The sequence below is a fragment of the Lagopus muta genome, chromosome 12 (genome assembly GCF_023343835.1).
Source record: "Lagopus muta isolate bLagMut1 chromosome 12, bLagMut1 primary, whole genome shotgun sequence".
NCBI classification, from domain to species: domain Eukaryota; kingdom Metazoa; phylum Chordata; class Aves; order Galliformes; family Phasianidae; genus Lagopus; species Lagopus muta.
Window position 1 is genome coordinate 3,528,880 of NC_064444.1, and position 20,250 is coordinate 3,549,129.

Sequence of the window (20,250 nt, forward strand, 5' to 3'; positions counted from 1 at the left end):
ACCACTGTCTATTGCCAAAAAGAGAGCTGTGTATATGTTATTCTGAACGTGAGGAGATTCCCGATCCAGGATTGCAGTGGTGGCAACGGTACCATTGGTGGGATTAATCTCTAGCCAGCTTGCTGGATCCTTGTAAACCGAATACCTAAGTAAAAAAAAAATAACCATTACCAATTTGTATATTTAGAAATAAAACAATTACGTTGCTATAGAAGATTATGCCTTTTCAATCATAGGTTTTTATGGGGCGGATCACATACAGCTTAAAAAAAATCCAACAACTTGGTGCCTTTTGAGATGGAGTGTTATTGTTAGGTTCATTTGACAAAGAAATACAGATTTGAGCCAATACTTGAAGCCCCAGAACTTGACAGAGAAATCAATATCTGAAACATTATATAGGATCTGCTTCCTATTTACAGCCTTTGGAGTGTTACACAGCTAAAGAATCCGAACGCTTTCAGCAGGCCTCTGCAGTAGCATTGGTATTTACAGACTAAATAAATCCTCTCACATTCTTCTTCAAGACTCAAAGTTCTGCTTGAACCCAGATTTATTTACTTTTATTGCTTTTCCAAGTATTTTTCATTTTTTCCCCTCGCAATTAATTACTTAAGATGGGTCTGGAGATGCAATAAACTGCAAGGTATGATATCAAAAAGAGAATTTTGAGTCATTAGGCCTGACTCGGGAGCTGGATGTACACAGACGCTCAGTTTGCATGCATTTGTCCTGCAGTTTTTGCTTTTTGCTTTTGTTTGTCCGTTGCTTTTTGCTTCTAATAATTTGATATAGTTGTTGTTGTTGCAATTGGGCAGACCACTATGATGGGAAAGGCATTACAACAAAGGTGTGATGACAAAAGGACCAGCACAAAAGATGCTATAAAGGAATCTAAGAAGTTTGCTCACCCATATGAGAAGATTCCAGGTTTACAAGGGAAAAGCTTCACCAAGAAGAGATCTCCAGAAAGAGATCCTTCCTCATGGGCAATCAGCCCTTAAATGAGGTCTAAGAGAGGTGCAGCCAGAGGTGAATTGCCTTCACCTGTGCTCACAGGGCTGACCAGGTTCTTTCCCCAGGTGCTCAAACAGTGGTTCAGGCTGGGACTCAGCAATTCCCATACAAATGTTCAGAATCTTAGAACAATTCCACCACACCATGTTCAGGAGATTTGAATTTGAAAATGCTGTCTGCCAAGATTCCGTAGTACATAATTTGCTACGATGCTTTCTTTGTATTAATCAGCACAAATGTTTAGACCCAGGTACTGGAAATATTTAGAGAGTTTGTGGACTTTCTGCACTAAGAACTACCTGCTTTAACTGAAGTGATAAGCATAAGAATGTTCATTATTAGGGCCTGATTTTAACTCAGTTGAATATATTAAGCAACATAATAATACAGAACTAAATTAACTGCCAGCAATTCCCTTTCCAATGAAATTTTAAATATTTTAGACAAAAACTCAGATAAATAATCAATAGTAAAACAACATGTTTATCTTTTTGTTTTGTAGTGAATGCTATAGGGCCTGAACAGCCATAAAAACTTCTTAAATGATAAACAACTGACATGAAACCTGTTGTTTAAAGAGCTTGTGTGAAGCCAGTGCCTTGTGAGGGTGCTTGTGTGAAACGTGTTCTGTGTGATAATGGTGTGAAAAACAATCGTAATTTATCAGTGCAACTACTTTCTGAGCAAGGAAACAAATGTAACAGATTGTTAGGAAAAAAAATAAAGCATGTAAAAAGAAAGAAAATGGTATTTGCTAGAAGAGGAAAGAAAAGTTGCAGGCCAACCAGAGATGTGGTCTCATTGAATTCCTACTTCAGAGGCTTGCTTTGGTATCTTTTTCCTCTGGGAAGAGGAAATATAAAACACAGTCAGTTGCTAGATCCCTCTAACAAACTAAGGCATGTCTATTATCATCCTTGATAATGTTAGCTATCCTGTCCAGCTGCTTCTGAAGCCCCAGTTCTTGTCTCGGGCCTATAAAATTTCTGCTTTGTCATCATCCAGAAGCTGTTTTAATGAAATGAAGAATGAGTCCCTTCCCATCCCTCATCCCAGCAACAAGTCAAAATTTGAAATAATCCCACAGGAAGACATCATTAAGCAAAGACAGTAATTTGGGGGCACGGTCACCATAATCTTCAGCAGGAATAAAACTGATTGCTTAAAAAGGTTCAAGTTCTGGGCATACCAGATTCCTCATTCATAGAATCATAGAATCACAAGGTTGGAAATAACCTATAAGATCATCTAGTCCAACCGTCTCCTCATCACCATTGCCACCACTAGCACTAAACCATATCGCGCAGCACGTCATCCAGACGCATCTTGAACACTGCCAGGGACGGCGACTCCACCACCTCCCTGGACAGCCATTCCAGTGCTTGACCACTCTCTGAGAGAAGAAGTTCTTCTTTATGTCCAACCTAAACCTCCTCTGATACAACTTGCGGCCATTGCCCCATGTCCTGCTCATTGCCTGGGAGAAGAGGCCAAATCCCTCTTCACCACAACCTCCCTTCAGGAGGTTGTACAGTGCAATGAGGTCTCCCCTGAGCCTCCTCTTCTCCAGACTGAACAATCCCAGCTCATAAGACTTGTGCTCCAGACCCCTCACCAGTTTTGTTGCCCTTCTCTGGACACGCTCCAGGACCTCAACATCTTTCCTGTAGTGAGAAGCCCAAAACTGAAATTAGTTTGAAATTCATGAGCTAGGCAGCACAGGTGCAGTTACTTATGCCTGAGAAACAGGACAGAAACATCTTTTCCCAGGCCACATATCAGGTATCCATTATAACTGGATTAGATGAATGCAGAGAAATACCTGAATTTCGCTCTAGAATACACAGAGCTCTGGAATCCTTATGGATTTGCCATGTGGCTCACAGGACCATTTAAATAAACTGATCTATAGGTTGATTTCATACTCCAAAGATCAGTAGGATACTCTCATTTCTAAAGAACAAGGTGCTAATAGACAGTGGCTATGTGAATGCTGTTCTTCGCTAAGACTCATAACACATGGCTTGCTTATGGTCCAACAGAAGTCACTGAGAGTTTCTAAACCATTGGCTTCCTTCCCCAGGAGCAGAAACTATCCCTTAGGTAATACATGGAGAAGAAGCAAAGGCAACTGCTAACAATGAGACATTCCATCAACACAGCATGTCCCTCCACCTAACCATTTGAACACTAATCAATAGCTGAACTTTATCTCCTGCAAAAACAAGTTGCTAGAATGATAGCAACACAGATCCATTCGTTTCACTTTTTTTTTTTATTGTTGTTTTTATAACTTTGCAACAAAGATACGCACAAACATATGAAACCAGGGCAACCTAAACAATTCACACTCCATTGTAAAACTGCAAATTCTCAATTAACCCTGAAACAATTTAAGAAGATTCAACACTTTTAAAGTAATGAGAATTTAAAATGGATTGTATTATCTTCCCTGATTGCTCTACAAAGCACTGATGGCTGTGCAAATAAAAAACTGAATTGTATAACCTGTGATTTGGCACAGGATAATATAAAAGTAGTACTTTGTCTTTCCCACATTTTTACTTATTGTGAGTATACTGCAGTACAGCTAAGATAATTGTTCTGGGTTTTTTTGTTTGTTTGTTTTTTCCTCTTTCATTTTTTTTTCTTTTTAGGACTCTGCTAGCAAAAGATTTATAATAAACTCATTAAGAAAAGCACTATAAAAATAGAAATATAGAATACAGAACTTCACTTTTTATGTTTGCCTCCAATGGGATCTGCTGATATGTGGCAGTCTTGAAAATCGGACCATGTTTCGGTGGTTAAACATGAACTTATGTGCCCACTTGCACCCACTCTGTTTTGAAAATCATAAGCATGTTGATATGTCTGTATGGATGTATACAAACCCGTGTTCTCTGGAATGCCAATTACTGCTTATTTTAGAATTATTCTGTGTTGCACAAGTGAAATTTAGTACTGCCTAATGGAGTTTTTTTGTTTTCTTGTGTTTAATTGAAACAATGTCAGCAGGTTATAGACTCTGAGGTTTATATGAACACGTGAGCATGGGTGAGTGGGTGTAGCCTGTATGGTTGTTATCTGCCTGCACAAGGTTCATGCCCTGGCACTATCTGTAAGGCAGGTATTGCAAAAGAAGCCGAAGAAACAATTCCCTGGAAATCATCTGCTGGAAAGTATATACCTTAGCTGTAGAATTATGAACAGATGCAGAGAGGCTATATATGCAGAAGGGAATACAAATCAATCTATGCCTTTTGACTATTTGATGCAGAACTACAATAAAATAGCAAATATATGGAAATAATTTTAAATGCATAAATGTCATCTTTTCCTTCTTGTAGTGCAGGTAAATAATTCAGATGCCTCCTGTGGTGGCTAGCAGACGTGCTTGGTAGCTGTGGCTGGCAGCTTGATTAGCACAGAAGACTATTACACAGAATAGAGGTAATAATACAGACGTGGAAATCTTATCAGAACCACAACCTTGCACTAGCCACAACAACAGTTTCACAGCCAACAACCAAATAGCCCAGGGGGTGAGAGGAGAGCAGCCAGGCATCTAGATGCTGCTCTTGGCAAGGACTGCCAGAGCTTGGTATTTGCCAGAATTTTCCCATGTGGAGTCAAAGGGTCTTGGCTCTTATGCTATAACAGAAAGAGAAGCAAGGCAAAATGAGGCATTTTGAACATATTGAGTATCACCACAGTAGGAAAGAGTGGTGCCAAATCTGTACTGAATGACCCATCTGTGCCAGCTTGCTTTGTGGCGCTGACAGGAGTTAAGGTGAGCAAGCTGGACAGGCTGGGAAGGGTGGCAGCTTTATACATCTGGGCACTGCTCAGCTCACCTTGTACAGAGATTGTTTGAGCAACAGGATGCAGCAGAAGTGGTTCAGTGGTATTGATCCAATGAAGTATCTGACTTTGCAGCTAGAATCTGAACTGCAGGCTGCAGGCAGCAAGATGACACAATGGCTACCCAGTGAGCAGGGCATAAGACATCATGTAGAAAGAGTTTTGAAAGGAGTGTGAGTTCATCTCACCTTCTGCTGTTCAGGGACTGGCTGGACATTGGTCAGTGGGTGGTGAGCAACTGCTTCCACATCACTTGTTATATACACTAGTATATATGAATATATGACTCTTACCCTTTTTTTCTATCTTAGTAAATATTTTTATCTCAACCTACGAGTCCTACTTTGTTGGTTTTTTTCCTAATTCTCTTCTTCTGTCCCAGTGGGAAGGGAGCGAGTGAGCAGACGACTGTATGGCATTCAGCCACCTGCCAGGTTAAACCACAGCACCAAGTTTTAAAATGCTAAGGTTGTACTTCTGCCTTGAGAAGCTTTTAAAAGGATAAAATTACTAAAATGATTGCTAAAGGACTGAGAACATAAGGCAACGATGGACATCAAAGGTACTGAGATAGGCAGAATAGAAAAGAATAATTTAAATAGCTTTCTTAACATGCAGAAAAATCATTACTGTCATTTTCAAATTGTACAGTTGCATAACTCCTTTTTTTAACCACATTTAAAATAGAGATAAAGCCAGATGATTCAAAATTCATTCTCTCTTCTATGTGCATGTGTCAGTGTGAGCGTGTGATGCTTACTGGTCCTGGGTGAAACTGAAAGTGTCAAAATATTGATAGCAGCCATTTTCATAGCATTTCAATCTGTTCAATCTGACTGGAAGGAATCAGTATCAGAAATGTAACAAAGCTGATTCATACATTCATAGTCACAGCTTTTATGGATTCTGGCCCTGCTGACATAAGGAAAATATATCAGGGTTGAATATACCCAACATTTCCCCTAAGCACACACTTCTGTTTTAAATGGAAGCCATTCACATTATTCATGTTTCTCAATCCGTAGCATTTCACCTACAATTAGATGAGATGTTGAAGTTACCATATCTGTTTTGCTCTTGCTGAGACTACAGCTTATCATGGCAGTCTCTGAACTTTTTCCACGAGCTCTTCATGATCTCCACAAGTAAAATGATTAGTGGGGCAGGTAACTTTGTGTTTGCTGTGCTTAGAGCTCAGAATGAGACCTTCCTTTTGTCTCTGAATAAAAAATCCTGCAAACACAGGCATTATTTAATCTTTAAGTCAAGCCAACACAAATCTCATATCAACTCCTGAAAAATCAAGACTACCTTCCCACCATGTAACATCTTCTCCAGTGTGCCACCAGCACCTTTTGCCTGCACTAATTATGGCAGCGAAAAACACAGCATGCCTGAACAGTAGTAAGGAGGCATTACTGGGCATAACTGAAATCATCACATTAACAAAAACTCTGGCAATTAAATCAATCCCCAGTAGGACTTATTTACCTTATCACACTTGAAGAAGACTACTAGTAAACATTTATGAAGGAACTCAATTATTCAGCACGCTTTTCATGCCTCCTTTCAATATCACTTCCACACATGCCTTCCTATTTGGATATCATTTGGATATACCTATTTGGATGAGAACATATTTCTTCCTTTGTAACTCTTGAGAAGTTCTACATTTTCTGCTGAGATCCATATGACACATCCTTCTGTGTGAGCTAAAGCCAGAGGTAAGCAGTATGATGTTCAGTTTGTAAATGCCTGGGTCTGAGCCTGTGTGCATCACGCAGGTTAGCATCTCTTGCAACAGTCAGCAATGCTCTGCAGTTCAATGAAGAGCCAATGCCAACCATACAGCCCCAGTGCAGCTGGCACTGGTCTGTCCTATCAATTCTGTGCCTTGGTTTCCAGCTCCTTTTAAAAGAGTGCATGCTGTTGGCATGGCAGTATTGTCAGAACTATATCGTTACTGCTATGGGCACAAGATCACAAGAATTTCAGTGTAACTCTGCTGTTGCTTAGGGTGTTCTGACATGCAGGCGTATTGAGTGATAATTCAAAGCTAAGTTTTTTTTTCTAATTTATTAGCAATTCAAATAAAACTGCTTGAAATAACAAAAGCATGTCAGCAGGTAAATGGCTATGTGGTAGGAGAGAGAGGGGCAAAAATTAATCAGTACTGTTTTCTGTACATGGACAAGCTGCACTGCTGTCAGCAAACCAATACACAGTGCTACTCTGGCACTTTCTAATTCCCATATTCCTTGTTGCTTTCATCACAACCGTCCTGTATCTGAGTTGTGGGTCTTGTGCTTCCCAAGGGGATGCAATGGGCATATCAATCTACTTATAGATATAATGACATATAATATCAATATGTGATACATTATATTACATACCAATATGCATATATGACATATTAAATACTCCATGTGCCATTTGCAATAGGTCTATGCTAGACATTTCAGGTATACGTATGAGGGACCAGAATAATGGCCAGGTGGTGCATGGGAACTGGTAATGGTAAATACACGTGTCAGCTGATGGAGATCCCTGTTGGATTACAGCCATTCATTTGTCACCCAATGAATAAGACACCCATAAGTTGATACAGCAACACCTGCAGCCTTACAGAGTCAGCAAGATGAATTAGTTTTTTAACTGTAGCATTTTCCTTTTCATCTGTGTAATATGAATGAACTGGAAAAAAAATCCTGCATTAAGCACAGTACTCTCCATGACAGATCATGACTAGCACTAGCTTAAAGCTAGCACAGATGTCTGTCCACTGTACTGGGGACATGCCCTTAAATGACTAAAAAGCAGCTCTGGGATTTAATACAGTGGGGAAAACAGAAGCATAAGTATTTCATCACAGAATGTTACTGAGGCAAAATCTAAGCATTTAATCGCCTCAAAACCTACAGGCCAAGACATACGTGTTATAAGAGAAACAAGTGCTGGTATCCCATTAAAGATCTCTTTCAGATCCTTCAGAGCCATTCATGTTGATTGCTGGACCTCAGAGCCTTCTGAAAATCTCTTCTGTGTGTCAAACTTTGTCATTTCACAAAACCATCACCTACACTTTTTAAGGCCCATTTTGACTCCTAACCCTACCTAACTTTGGGCAAAACCTTAACATATGTATATCCCTTGTAAGCATTCTCCATTAAGACAGAGCTCAGAAATGCCCAATAATCTCCATAAGACGATGCCAATGAAAACAAACAAAAAAATCTGAACTGTTATGTTTGTACTTTCCATTCGCTGTATTTGTACACTGCAAATGTTGAACTAAGCATAGTTAACCACCTTTTCCCATTAAATATATGGTCATACAAAATGTGCGGCTTCAATTTTAGTTTAAAATGCTGTTACTAGAAGTATGGCTTTATGCTAAATGAGCAGTAGGGCTGTGAAATACCTCCTGCAGTCTCTCCTGCAGAAACTCAGGCATACTCAAATTACTTCAGGTAGACTATTTTAAATTCAAAATGTTAAAATACAAGAAGCAAATTTAACTGAAATATTCTATTATTAATAAGAATAAATACATCATTAAAAAAAAAAAAAAACAAAACTGTAGTAAATCAAATTTTCTGGCAACATTGTTAAGAAAGGCATTAGGTCAAATGCATTTTTAAACTTACTGCTGATAGAGGATTTATGCAATAGCCATTTTTCAGCTCCATGGAACAGATTTATGCGCTTGCAGACTGTCTGTATTTTTAGAGGCTGGAAATGTCAACTTAAGAGTACAATTTTAAAAAATAAAGTTCCCATCAATGTTGTGCCACAAGTCACTCTGTGCATTTTTGGTCCCAAAATTCATGTTTCTCTGTGATAAACTGGACGTATCCCAGGGTGAATTCATTAGCTGTGCACTGGTGCATAGCTCAGCTCTCGGGCTGGGCAGTGCAGTAGTAATTCACTGCTGCAGCCCTTTCCCAAGTGATGCCACAGTGACTCTTGAATTTCTAGGAGGTTCTGTCCAAACATACACATGCACATACTTTATTCTATCTTTATCTGAATAGGCACATACTTCTCTGGCTCAAATGCCAACCTGGCACGTGAAATAAAGCAATAATCCCCTCCCAAATACAAGTGTATCTGCTAGGATGTAGAGTGGACAGGATACAGACACTACAAAATGCAGCAGTGCTGCACAGGACTGATATACATTGCTTCTAAGGCTTAAGGTTTATACAAATTCATGGTTTTGCCCAGAAACTTGTTAAAATCAGCTTTCTGTTGATTCAGTCTCAAGAAAAAAAACATTTCATCTTGTCCTAAAGGAGACTGTGGTACCACAGGGCTGAGCACAGCACTGGAGAAGCTCAGCAATTTGTCCTACAGCTCCCTGCATTACAGACACAGAATATTCTCCAGAACAAGCTCCTGTCTGAGCTTCTGTCAGCCTCCCTTTCAGTTTATGAATAATATACAGAAATTCATGGAAAAAATCAGTCTGCTCAGTGCTCAGAAGGATGACTTCTCTGTGGTCCACATGGGTATCTGCCTGAACCACATCAATAAGTGATGGAAAATTCTGCTGGAGTTAAAATAATTTCTCAGAAATATTTAAGCTGTTTGGCGTTTTTTTCTCCCCCAGATCTTTAGGATTAAAAAGTACCTTTTTTGCTACAAAGTATCTAAAAAGGTGGACAGAAACCTGAGACATCACTTGGTCTGCAGGAACATGCCTGTACTCTTCTATTTTCAGCTTTAAAAAGTAGAATTCCACTTTAAAATTTTACATATATGCATATTCCCATTAGAAATAACAAAACACAACACACAGAGGTGTATTTTCTGCTTACAACAAAATCTTGGTGGAAACGATTTCCCTTAAAAACAACACCAAACTAAGCCCAAGGAAGCAAAACAAAACCACAAGAAATTGCTTACTTCAATCCTGAGGTTAATTGGGCTGCAACATAAATATTGCTTTCTATGGGTGGGAGGGGATTATTTGCTGAGATATCTCTGTTTGTGCAATTTTCTCCTGGCTTCCCTCAGAGCCACGTGCAGACCCCGCGGAGAGAATTAAGGAGCGTGCCTCACACAGGAATGGTTTTTGTCTCACCGAAATAAAAATGAAGTATTGCCAATACTGACAAATTGCAGCATGTGGGATTTAGCATCGAAGGTCAAAATGAGACAGCTTCAGCTGCTCATCCCTACTGCTGAAGACAGATCAGTATATACCCAGTGTGGCCTCCTGCTACTTACTGAATCAGAGGGGGCACAGTGGAAATCGGGTCCATTCTGCACCTCGCTTAAAAGGCAATGAGCTGCTTTGCTCAGACAGCGATCAGCACTGTTCAGGCTGGGCTCTGATCTCATCAGTGTTAGCAATGGGAGCAGTTCTTGTTCCCAAAGGGAAGAGTCTGTGGGGCTGCAGCCACACTACAGACAATAATGCCTTCTACTTTCATCTGCAGGGCTCTTTTAAAATTATGCACCCCACCTCAGCATCAGAGCAAAAATATTCATCGTCTCAACTTTATTTTGCACGCCACATAGTGGTACAGCAGGTTGGCTTTCATCGCAATTATCCATCTACAACGATATGATCAAAACAGAATGAAAAATTAGATGAAATTCAGTTTCTAGTCCCCTGCCACTGAGAAATATCAGATCAGAAAATGGTTGACTAATTAGTTATTTGTGCGCAGAAGGAATAGGCACAGAAACCTCAGTAAACGTCAAGAAAGCAACTGGAGTGCTATAGCAAATAGAATAATAATAATAATAACCAGCAGAATCTACAGCAATTAATCAGGTGAGAATACTAAAATTGTAACAATGAGATAGTTAAATAAACCGTTATGAAAAAGAAAAACATTTTTGTTGTTTTCATTGTACAGTCCTCCAAATGTTTCTATGTACCAAGAAGTAACTTTCAGCTTTTCTTTCCTGCAGGGCAAAAAAAAGAAAAAAAAAATCCTAGAAGCTGAGGTGTAACAAGAAAAAGACCAAACACATTTATGTATTTTTTAATCAGAAGTGATTAGGGCTCTGGTTAAATGAACCCAGAGGCTATAACTATCTGAATTATTCCTAAAGCTAGGGAATAACACACCGTATCTGGGACTAACACACCTAGTATAATCAGGTTGTTACTGTTAGAATAATTGTCGACACATGCAAATCAGTCAGTTTGTTCATTGTAGCAATTGTGCCTCAGAAGCTAATCAAAGTGAGATGAGCTGGAGGTTCTGTTATCAAGTATCTGGAGGAGGTTTTGGCAGTAAAACTCCATCAAGTTTCTCTATGTGCCAATTCTTTGCAACTGCGCTTCCAGCGTAAGCAGCTTCTCCCTCTGCAAATCCTTTTGCTGCTTTCTCTTTCAAGCTGGGTCTGGTTAGCTCTCAAACACAGAAAAAAATTGTAACAGCCCAGCAGATTCACTACAGAAATACCACTGTTGAACACAGCCACAAAGCAGCACATTTCTGCAGTTTCAGCAGGAGATATTTTTCTAAGGGACAAACAGAAGAGGTGAGAATTGGCTCACCACTGTGAAGCATTAGTCTCTCTGGATCAATGCAACTGCTGTTGCACTGCGGATCCTACAGCCAGGAACCAGGCTGCTTCCAGCAGTGGATTACTTTGACCAGCTGCCACAAAACCTCACTTCTGCCCCAGCAAAATCTTCCCAGAGTTGTGAAGCACTCCCTATGGAGACAGGGGAGCAATGAGCCTGGGTTGCAGCGAAGGATTGCAATCATGGGATGCAAAAAACTGTTTGCAAGATCCACTCCTGCCCCATTAACATCTATTAACTTTGGGACTGTCTCGTAAGGAAGGAAGGGAATTAATGTTTCTGCAAATTAATTTCCAAAAGGAAAGCGTAACGAATTAATGAATATGCTGAATAATCATTTTAGCACAGTTAATGTCCTGTGCCAATCTTAGGCCTTCACAGTATCGATGCCATTCACAGCAGATATTGGTGTATCGGGGTTCTCTGAGCACTGTGTCATTTTCCTTTCATGTTCACTTGCCTCTTTTGTTGCCCTCTTGTTCCCTTTTTCTCATCAGAACATTGCAAAGAAGTACTCTCTAGTATGAACTGACAAGAGACTGGGACTTGGCTATACCAGAGATGAGGAATAACTGCTTGCCACTTTGAAAATAGCTGAAAATTCAGTTTGTCACAGGTCATTTTCCCTTTTGCCAGAGAAGCAAGCCATACCTAGGATGGCTTCCTTTGATACTAAGCACGAGCTCCTTTCTGTTAATTACAGCTGCTCATTGGGAAGTGAAAAATCAGAGAATGTTCACAAATGACAAAAGTACAATGAACAGTGCCTAAATCTGAACACTTTCAGGACACAGACACATGGGATCACTGATGCTGTGGCTTCTAGCAGTCCTCAAGGCACTCAGAACTGTTATCTGTGTGACTTTCCTCTCATCCTTTACTATCTGGTCATTTTTACCTCTTCAGTGCTAGAGGAAATGCTAGGAAAGAGTGCCAGAACTATGAATTTCATATGAATTAACAGTGAAACACTCCCTTGATTTTCTGAGGGATCCTACATAGGAATTTGTAAGAGAAAAATATGAGACATTTTTATAAATTTTTATCATGCTGGCTAATAAGGAAAATAACCACCTCTAGCAGAAGACCAAATTATGTTCATCAGAGTGCTAGGATGATGCTTGAAACTTTTTCTAGGAAAGAATTTGCCCAGTATTTATGAATTACAGATTTATTATTTTTTTTTTTTAAAGAACCCTTGGAAAAATAAAGGGAAAAAAATAAAGGGAAAAAAAAAAAAAATGAAGTCAGGAAAGTGAGGGAGTAGGTTTTAGCCAAAATCATGCAATTCCAAATAAAGGAAAATTACTGAATCTTCTGAGTTGTTTCTGAGTTGAAAAAGACTGCTAACACTGCTGAATGAACAGTTGCTTAAAAGTCAAAGAGACCTTGCAAATGCAGCAGCTCTATGGAATGTATTCCACTACAAAAATCTGGATCCTAGCCAGAAAACAAACAAACAAACAAACAAAAAAATTAAGAAGAGAGACCTTTTCTAAGAAAATAAGTGCAGACTAACGAACCGCAACCTTGGAACCAGCAGAAAACATTAGTTAAAGTTGTGAAAGAGATGCCTCAAAGGGAAATGCCTGCCTAGTCTGTCCAGGCAAGGTCAGCAGAGGTAAAGTGAAAGCTTCTGAGCAAGGAAGAAGGAAAAATGGAGTCTATCTGGAGCTGATCTCTCAGAGGTATGAAGTGCTGCTATGAAGAGCACATAACTGCAGAAAAGAACAGACCCAGCAATTAGCATTTACAGAAGAGCGATCACATCAATCATGTGGCAATTTGGTATGTCTAAGTAACTCCATGAAGGAAGAATTTCATTATAAAGGCCAAATTCTTCCAACAGAGTAAGTTGAAGCGGAGTCCTAATTTCATGAGATTTCCTCTTCAAGGAAAATACAATTAGGGATCCCTTGCCTGCATCAAGTGTTGAATCTAAAATACCTACAAAAAGCATTAACTGCGATGGCCGAGCACAAGCATTTTCACTAGATTTTCTTAGCTTAACAACAAAGGATGAAGAAAAAAGACACTACTGTGAGAAAGAACAAAATTTAGCATACAATAAATTGACCATGCAATAAGTAACAACTCGGAAAGAAAATCTGTGAAGAAGCTGATACTGCGAGAAAAGTAATCGAAATCATCTCCTGTGCTGACAGAGCTGGGCATCTCCTGTAGTTGGCTGAGCTTGCACAGGACTCATTTCTAAGATTCAGCTGTTTCTAAGGCAAGCTCCGTAATGCAGGAGATGATAGGAGCGCAATAATGTTCTGCTGACTTAGAAAAGCTTCCACGTAGCTCTGAGCTTCTTGGCAGGCTGTGGCTGGGGGCCTGGAAGGAACACAGCCTCATCCTGCTTCTTTGCCCCCTGTCCCCATCCGCTGCACAGCTCTGTACCCCAGCTCTGTTCAAGCTGTGTGCATGTACCAGCTAATATAAGACATGCGGCTGGCGTGGGTTCCCTCTGCAGAAACTCATTTTGGTGAGACGCGGTTCGGTTGCTAATCCTGTGTGTTTTGAAGTATTTGACAGGCACAGTCTGGAATGGCAGAGATCCACCCCAGAATCCAGAGTTCCCTCAAGTCAAAGGAAAACAGGGATCCTGGGAGCTGGGCTGAACCCGATCCAGGCAAGAGAGCTGGTTTGAAACTTGTTTTCTCTCACAACAGAGCACAGCCTGAGTCATTATTTATAGCCTTTGCTGTATGTGGAGCTGACTCCCAGAAGTGTATTTCATGTTTCCAGTTCACAATAATAACTGAATTAATAACTGCCTTCTCTTAGAGAGTGCTTGTTCAACAGGGAGAGCTGTGCAAACCACTGGTACCCTCAGCCTCTCCCATCGTCCTCCAGAGCCCCATGTGCCATTGCAGCTGCAGGCACCTGTCAGCCCGCACGCACCCCATTACACATGCTTTAGTTTACACATCTCCCATTTGGCTTGTGTTTCTGTAGCTGTGGGCTGGGAGTCTGGGGGAACAGCTTTATCTGGGAGGTCAGACAGTTTCATTAACCCATCTCCTGCCCTTGCCACATCGCTGCCAGCTCTAAAGACCAAAACATCAACACATCTCTCCCTTGCTGCCACCAGATCCCTGCAGCAGGGAGCTCAGCAGAAGCTACAGCAGCGTGCTGGAGATTCAAGTTCCTGCTGGTACACAGTACTGGGAGTAGGAGGTGGGGAATGCAAGGCTTCTGCTTTCTCAGATTCTTATGTGACTGACCTCTAGGGTGAAGCTGTGTGGAACTCCTAGCCCAGCCAAAATATTCTGTGCTCTTCATATAGATATGAGAATCACTTTACATAAGCATTACTTTTGGAAAATTATATAGAGGTACATATGAAACAACTGGAGCTACACTGAAGTCCTAATGAGAACAGCATCCTTACCATTGCTCAGCATGAGATTATGTTTTGTATACTACAATACATGAACACAATAATGTTAATTTTATGACAACATCTACATGATAAATATACACAAAGCCATCTAATGTTTGATTAATGGTCTGACTTTATGTGAAAGAGCTGGAAATTCTTAAAGGGCTTTATAAATCATTGGAGAGCCAACAAATTAATATCTTTGTTTCACAGAAACAGAACTTAACTAATTCCATAAAATATGTAACACTGGTATTATTGTAGCAATTAAGATGTTTTTCCTTTTGGTCCTTTAGTTTAGCTTTGTTTAAAAATGACTGTATCTGTATAGGAAAACAGACCGTCTTGATGCATTTGTATAGTTATGTAGCCCTGAGGAATTAATATCCATTGACTTAAAATACTTTCTAGCCTTGTGGCATAAAATAACGAAGAAGGAAGTGGTAGGTGAGAAATTCAGTAGCACATGTGATAGTGTGAAAATATGTTAGACAAGAAAAAATACACATGACTGCCCAATCCATTAGCATTAAGAGAAAGGCATATATAATCCTGGCTAATAATGATAACAAAAAATATTTTTTCTTTTCCAGTTGATTTTGAAAACACTGTGCACGTCATGGGTGCAGTTCGTACTGAAGAAAATTAATTCTCTTTCATTCTTTGTTATATTAGATTCCCACTGTAATAATGAACTCCTATATAATAATAATAAACTCCTAGCCAAGGTTTATTTGACTGAGTACACTGAACTATACAAAAAAACCCCATGTAATTACCTTCTGTCACAGATGTTGAAGCACATTGGGATATCATGTCATATCTTTTCCTTTATTTCAGGCCACTCGCTTTGGTTTGCCTAACTCACTGCCTTTAGTGGCCATGACAAATGAAAAGGGAAGCGTGATTTACCTTTTCTGATCTCTATGAATCAGGTTCTCAAGCACACAAGCTGTCCAAATGCACTTTAAAATCCGTGGAGCACCCTCCCACCTGTCTGGCCCTCATCACTTTTCAAGATTGTGTATAACCATGTCTTAGTTGTTTTATTTATAATGTCATCAAGTCTGGGTTGTTACATTTGTTACAGGTTGCTGTGCTGATTTGTTTTCTCTTTCTGCCTGTGCCTCCAAGGGATGCTAGAGAAATGAAATACTACTTTTCACTTGTTGAACAAAAACATTAAAAGTCAGATTCCATGCTCAGTTGTATTTACTCAGGAGATATGCACTATAACACCCCTTATCTTACTGATGTCTCTGCAAAATACATTTAATATGTAAATATTAACAGAGAAGAATACTTACAGAAATTAAGTTCTGCTAGTTAGTCTGCAAAGCATATCAACAAGGTATAGCATGACTGAGAAAATGGCCCTTATATATATTTCAGCATATAAAGTACAATCTGAGAAAAAAGGCTGTTTTTCAACTATATAATAAATGAAAGAGTATTATATACAAAAAAAATCCATTTTTGCAGAACGATGAGTTGGTTCTGAACACTTCTCTGTAATGGAGGTTACAAAGCATCTTTTTTTGTGACTGTTAAGTACAGTGTGCCCATCTGGATGCCTGCTCTGATGTACTGCTTACCACAAGTCTATACAGGCCAATGATTCTATTATGTTCATCACTGTAATCACCCAGTCCCTTCCAGATGTACACTAAGCAACACTGCATGTCATTTAAGGAATCTGCTGGCCAATAATGGAAATTCTGAAGAAGGCAGAGGAAAGAACTCCAGATAAGTATTTGTTTATGACACTTTCAGTAAAGGTGATGAGACTGAGTACTGAAAAGACAAGAAATGGAAGAATTACAGTTGTTTAACCTCAGTTAGACACAGTGATGCTCGCTTAGTCAAAGAGATTTATCTCCTAAGCATTATTATATCGTAGTTACTCTATACTATTTAGCCTTGCATTGGATGCCCAACAGTTACACTTCTCATAGACACTTCCCATGTAACTAGGGATCTGAACAGCCAGACTCCTTGACAGCATAACCACACTGTCATTAGGGGATAAACTTTAGTGTTTCAATTGACAGAAAAAAATAGAGGCATCAAGTCCTTAACAAAAAATGTTTCTGTTTTGTTTCCTGAAATGACAGAAGCTAAAAAGGAAGCACTCACCTATATGTTAAACTAATAGCTCATTGAAGGGGTTATGTGGTTATGCAGTGATTAAAGTTGTTAAGGGCTTGTCTTCCTTTTTCCTTCTAAGTAAAAATCTCAACTGTGTAACAGTTTTCATGAGTTGACCTCACTTAACAAAACCGACATGAAGCTATGGAAAGTTAAAACAGTATTGTTTTCCTTTTTGATTTACACAGGTTTTGAACACTAGCTAATTTAGCTTCCAGGGCCAGAAGAGACTTTTAAGTACTTAGTTTTGACGCTGCAAGCCTTGAGCCTTAGTGATACAACATTTTCTTGTATTAGCCACGAAGCATTACCATACATCTGGCTGCATTTTTTTTTTTTAATATAGAAAATGCCACCTCCAGAGAGGGCAAGCCTCAGGCGGGTAGAACTCTATTGGAAATTTCCCTTTTGAAAGTAAGAAAAGGAAACGTTATTCTGACAGACCCTCTAAAATAGGTAAATGTGTACAAGTTCTTTGGGGTTTTGGAATACTCCATGAAACCTGGGCAGGTTAGTATCTCCAAGTCAATGGTATGCTAAGTACTGCCCAATGGAGCTACCCCAAATGATCATACAAATAAAATTACCTACCTGTACGTACAGTAAGCATGTAGGTCTCTGTAAGCATATCTGCATAGGGCATAGTGGTCATGAAATTAGGAAGAAGCCAGTCCCCAGCAATTCATGTTCAACCCAAGAATGGATCTCCAGGCTTACTGCTGCTTAACAACGTGTATAATTTCACTCTTACTTGGAAACCATTTTACAGAATTGGCATCCTTATTACTAAGTTAATAGAAAAATTCCAACTGAACTCTGTAAGTGTATTACAGTATTACAGTAGCATTGCAGAGCTCCATTTAGTAAAAATGAGTGCTTAGGCCTTCTGACAGTTTCCTTACAGGACTTAAATTCCACTCTAAGAGTAGCCATTTGTGAGTCTGAAATAAAATGGAGTTCTTCTCTCCTCACACACACAGATGAGGGATGTTTTGCTGCTGCTATAAACAGGTACCAGAAGTTCTGAGGTGAAATCCTTCATCCAGATTCAGTAGGAATTTTGCTACTGAATTCAGCATGCTCACTCTCTAATCTGGAGATTGCAAATTAATGAAATGGAGCCATAAAACTGGCGCTTCATATCTTCACAAGGCAAAAAAGCTTTGGAAGAACTCTCGTTTCTCTTTTCCAATCAGAAACTGAATGCCAGACAACATCTAATCTGTTAAGAACTGCACCTACTTTAAAGACAGAAGTGCTGAACTCCTCAGAGGAAGAGGAATGGTTTAATTGGTGCTTCTGCTTGGTGACAGGATTCTAACCTAGACATGTTATTGGTCTCCCTGGCAAGCTTTGATTTGAATACTCAGTTTTCCATCCTTTGATGTCTTATAAAAATAACTGGTTGCTGGAGTTATATATAGTCTTTCCATATCACCAATACAAATAAATCTCTGTCAAGGCACCACTGAAAACTGTTGAAACTGCATCCAGACATGCACACACCATCTAACTTGGCTGACTTTAACTCAAGAATGCAACAGCCATAAAATAGTAACTGAATTCCTACCACCCCCTCCCTGTCAACTTGCCTCCTCACACAGCATCCCCTATTTGATAGCCAACTTATTATAATCAAGATAGTCTTTACTTCTTCCAGAGGCAAAATCCTGCCTTCTTTGAAACCAGAAGAGAACAGTAATGACAAAGTGAGTTATTGTCAAGATCTGGCTTCCACTGCAAGCATAACTTGTGACTGATATATCCTATTGTTGTATTTCCTCAAGAAGATCTGCAATATTGTTTAGTCAGTGACATGAAAAATGTGGCCTATAATTTCACAGTTCACAGTCATTCATTCTGAGTGCTGACATAGTTGAAATCACAATGTGGCATAATATTGTTATGTGAGATAAAGACAGAGGGTGTAATTAAACTCCTCTTAAATGCTACATTCATCCTTATTAATCAAGAATTTTAGATTCTTAAGGTAATATCAAGGGAAGTTAAAATTGGTTTTTATGGCTTATTTGATTACATGGATACAGAAGTTCTCAATTCTATCACATACAGCTTTAATATCAACATATTAAGTATGATTTATGCCAACACAGTAAAGCAGAACAGAAAATTTCAGGCATACAATCCTCTGACAGCCTTTTGTTAGAGGCTGGCTGCTGGCAGATAGGTTTCCTTCAAAACTCTGAATTACTGTTTTGGTTCACAGCTACCCTCAATCGTTGGATTGAGAATTCTTAGGACCTTTGCTTTAGGTAGATTTAAGATTGAAAATTTTCTCATTGCTGGACTTCCTTTCATATGCTAGTGGATGAGGAAAAAAAAAACAACTGTAAAAGCTGTTCACATATGTTAATCTTTCCCCCAGATCTTGGCAGCAGTTGGGAAGAACAAAGGTTTTGTGATGTTAGTATGGATAAGCAAAAGAGAGCATGGGAAGATTGCCCCACCTCCCTGCAAGGCAGAAGCCCAGGATATCAAAACGTCAACTGGTTACATAGGAAACTGTCCTTAAACACTAAAAATGAAGACATGCAAAATCAGAAAAAAGAGAATAGGGTTAACATCTGCCCTAATGCAGAGACAGGGAATATCAATAAAGAAGGGGAAAAAAACAAACAAACAAGACAACAACAACTGGGCAGCTGTTAACCAAGATAAATGCATGAAGCAGTTTAGGATCCTAGGAACTTCCAAAGGAGTTAAATGGGAGATGTTGACAGGTTGGCTGTAAATTAAACCAGGGAATCCCCATGATATAATAAAAGGACTGAATAACAGATTTTGGGAAGCAGATTATTATCAACATTTGTTCACTAGTCTGAGGAAGAGAAGGACCTGCATATAGTGTAGCTCTGATACTGAAGATAACAGGTGAAAGTGGCTTTCCTGAGCAGTTAGTGTAAGATCCTGCCCACAGCTTCTTTAGGATCAGCTTTCCAGATTTTGCTGATGTTTTTATCCTCTCAGCACCAGGATTTTACTACCTTTTACTCTCTTCAGTCTGATTTCAAGAATTCCCACCAGAGATTCTGATTTTTATCAGCTGCTTCCACCACATTAATTCAGACTGAACTGTCTGAACAGTGCTGGCCAACTGCAAACCATGTAAACAGGAGAAAAAGGGCCTGGTTTGAGTCACTATCTTGAACCACTATCACTCTTCCAGAGTTATACCAATCTGGTCATGTGTGTGAAATGAAAGCAAAAGAGGTACAAAAGCAGTTTTGCTCCCACCCTGTCTTGCTGTAGGCCTAAAGAGTTT

At 39.4% G+C, this 20,250-nt stretch overlaps 1 protein-coding gene across 4 annotated transcripts in view; it reads right to left on the minus strand.

The window, feature by feature from the left end:
* The window catches only part of CDH13 (cadherin 13), a 427,664-nt gene that overhangs the window by 26,812 nt on the left and 380,602 nt on the right, over positions 1-20,250 (minus strand). For all 4 annotated transcript variants that reach the window (XM_048958117.1, XM_048958119.1, XM_048958120.1 and 1 more), the window contains one exon: positions 3-145. In XM_048958117.1, coding sequence (XP_048814074.1) covers positions 3-145 — 143 coding nt within the window. The remainder of the gene's footprint in view (positions 1-2; positions 146-20,250) is intronic.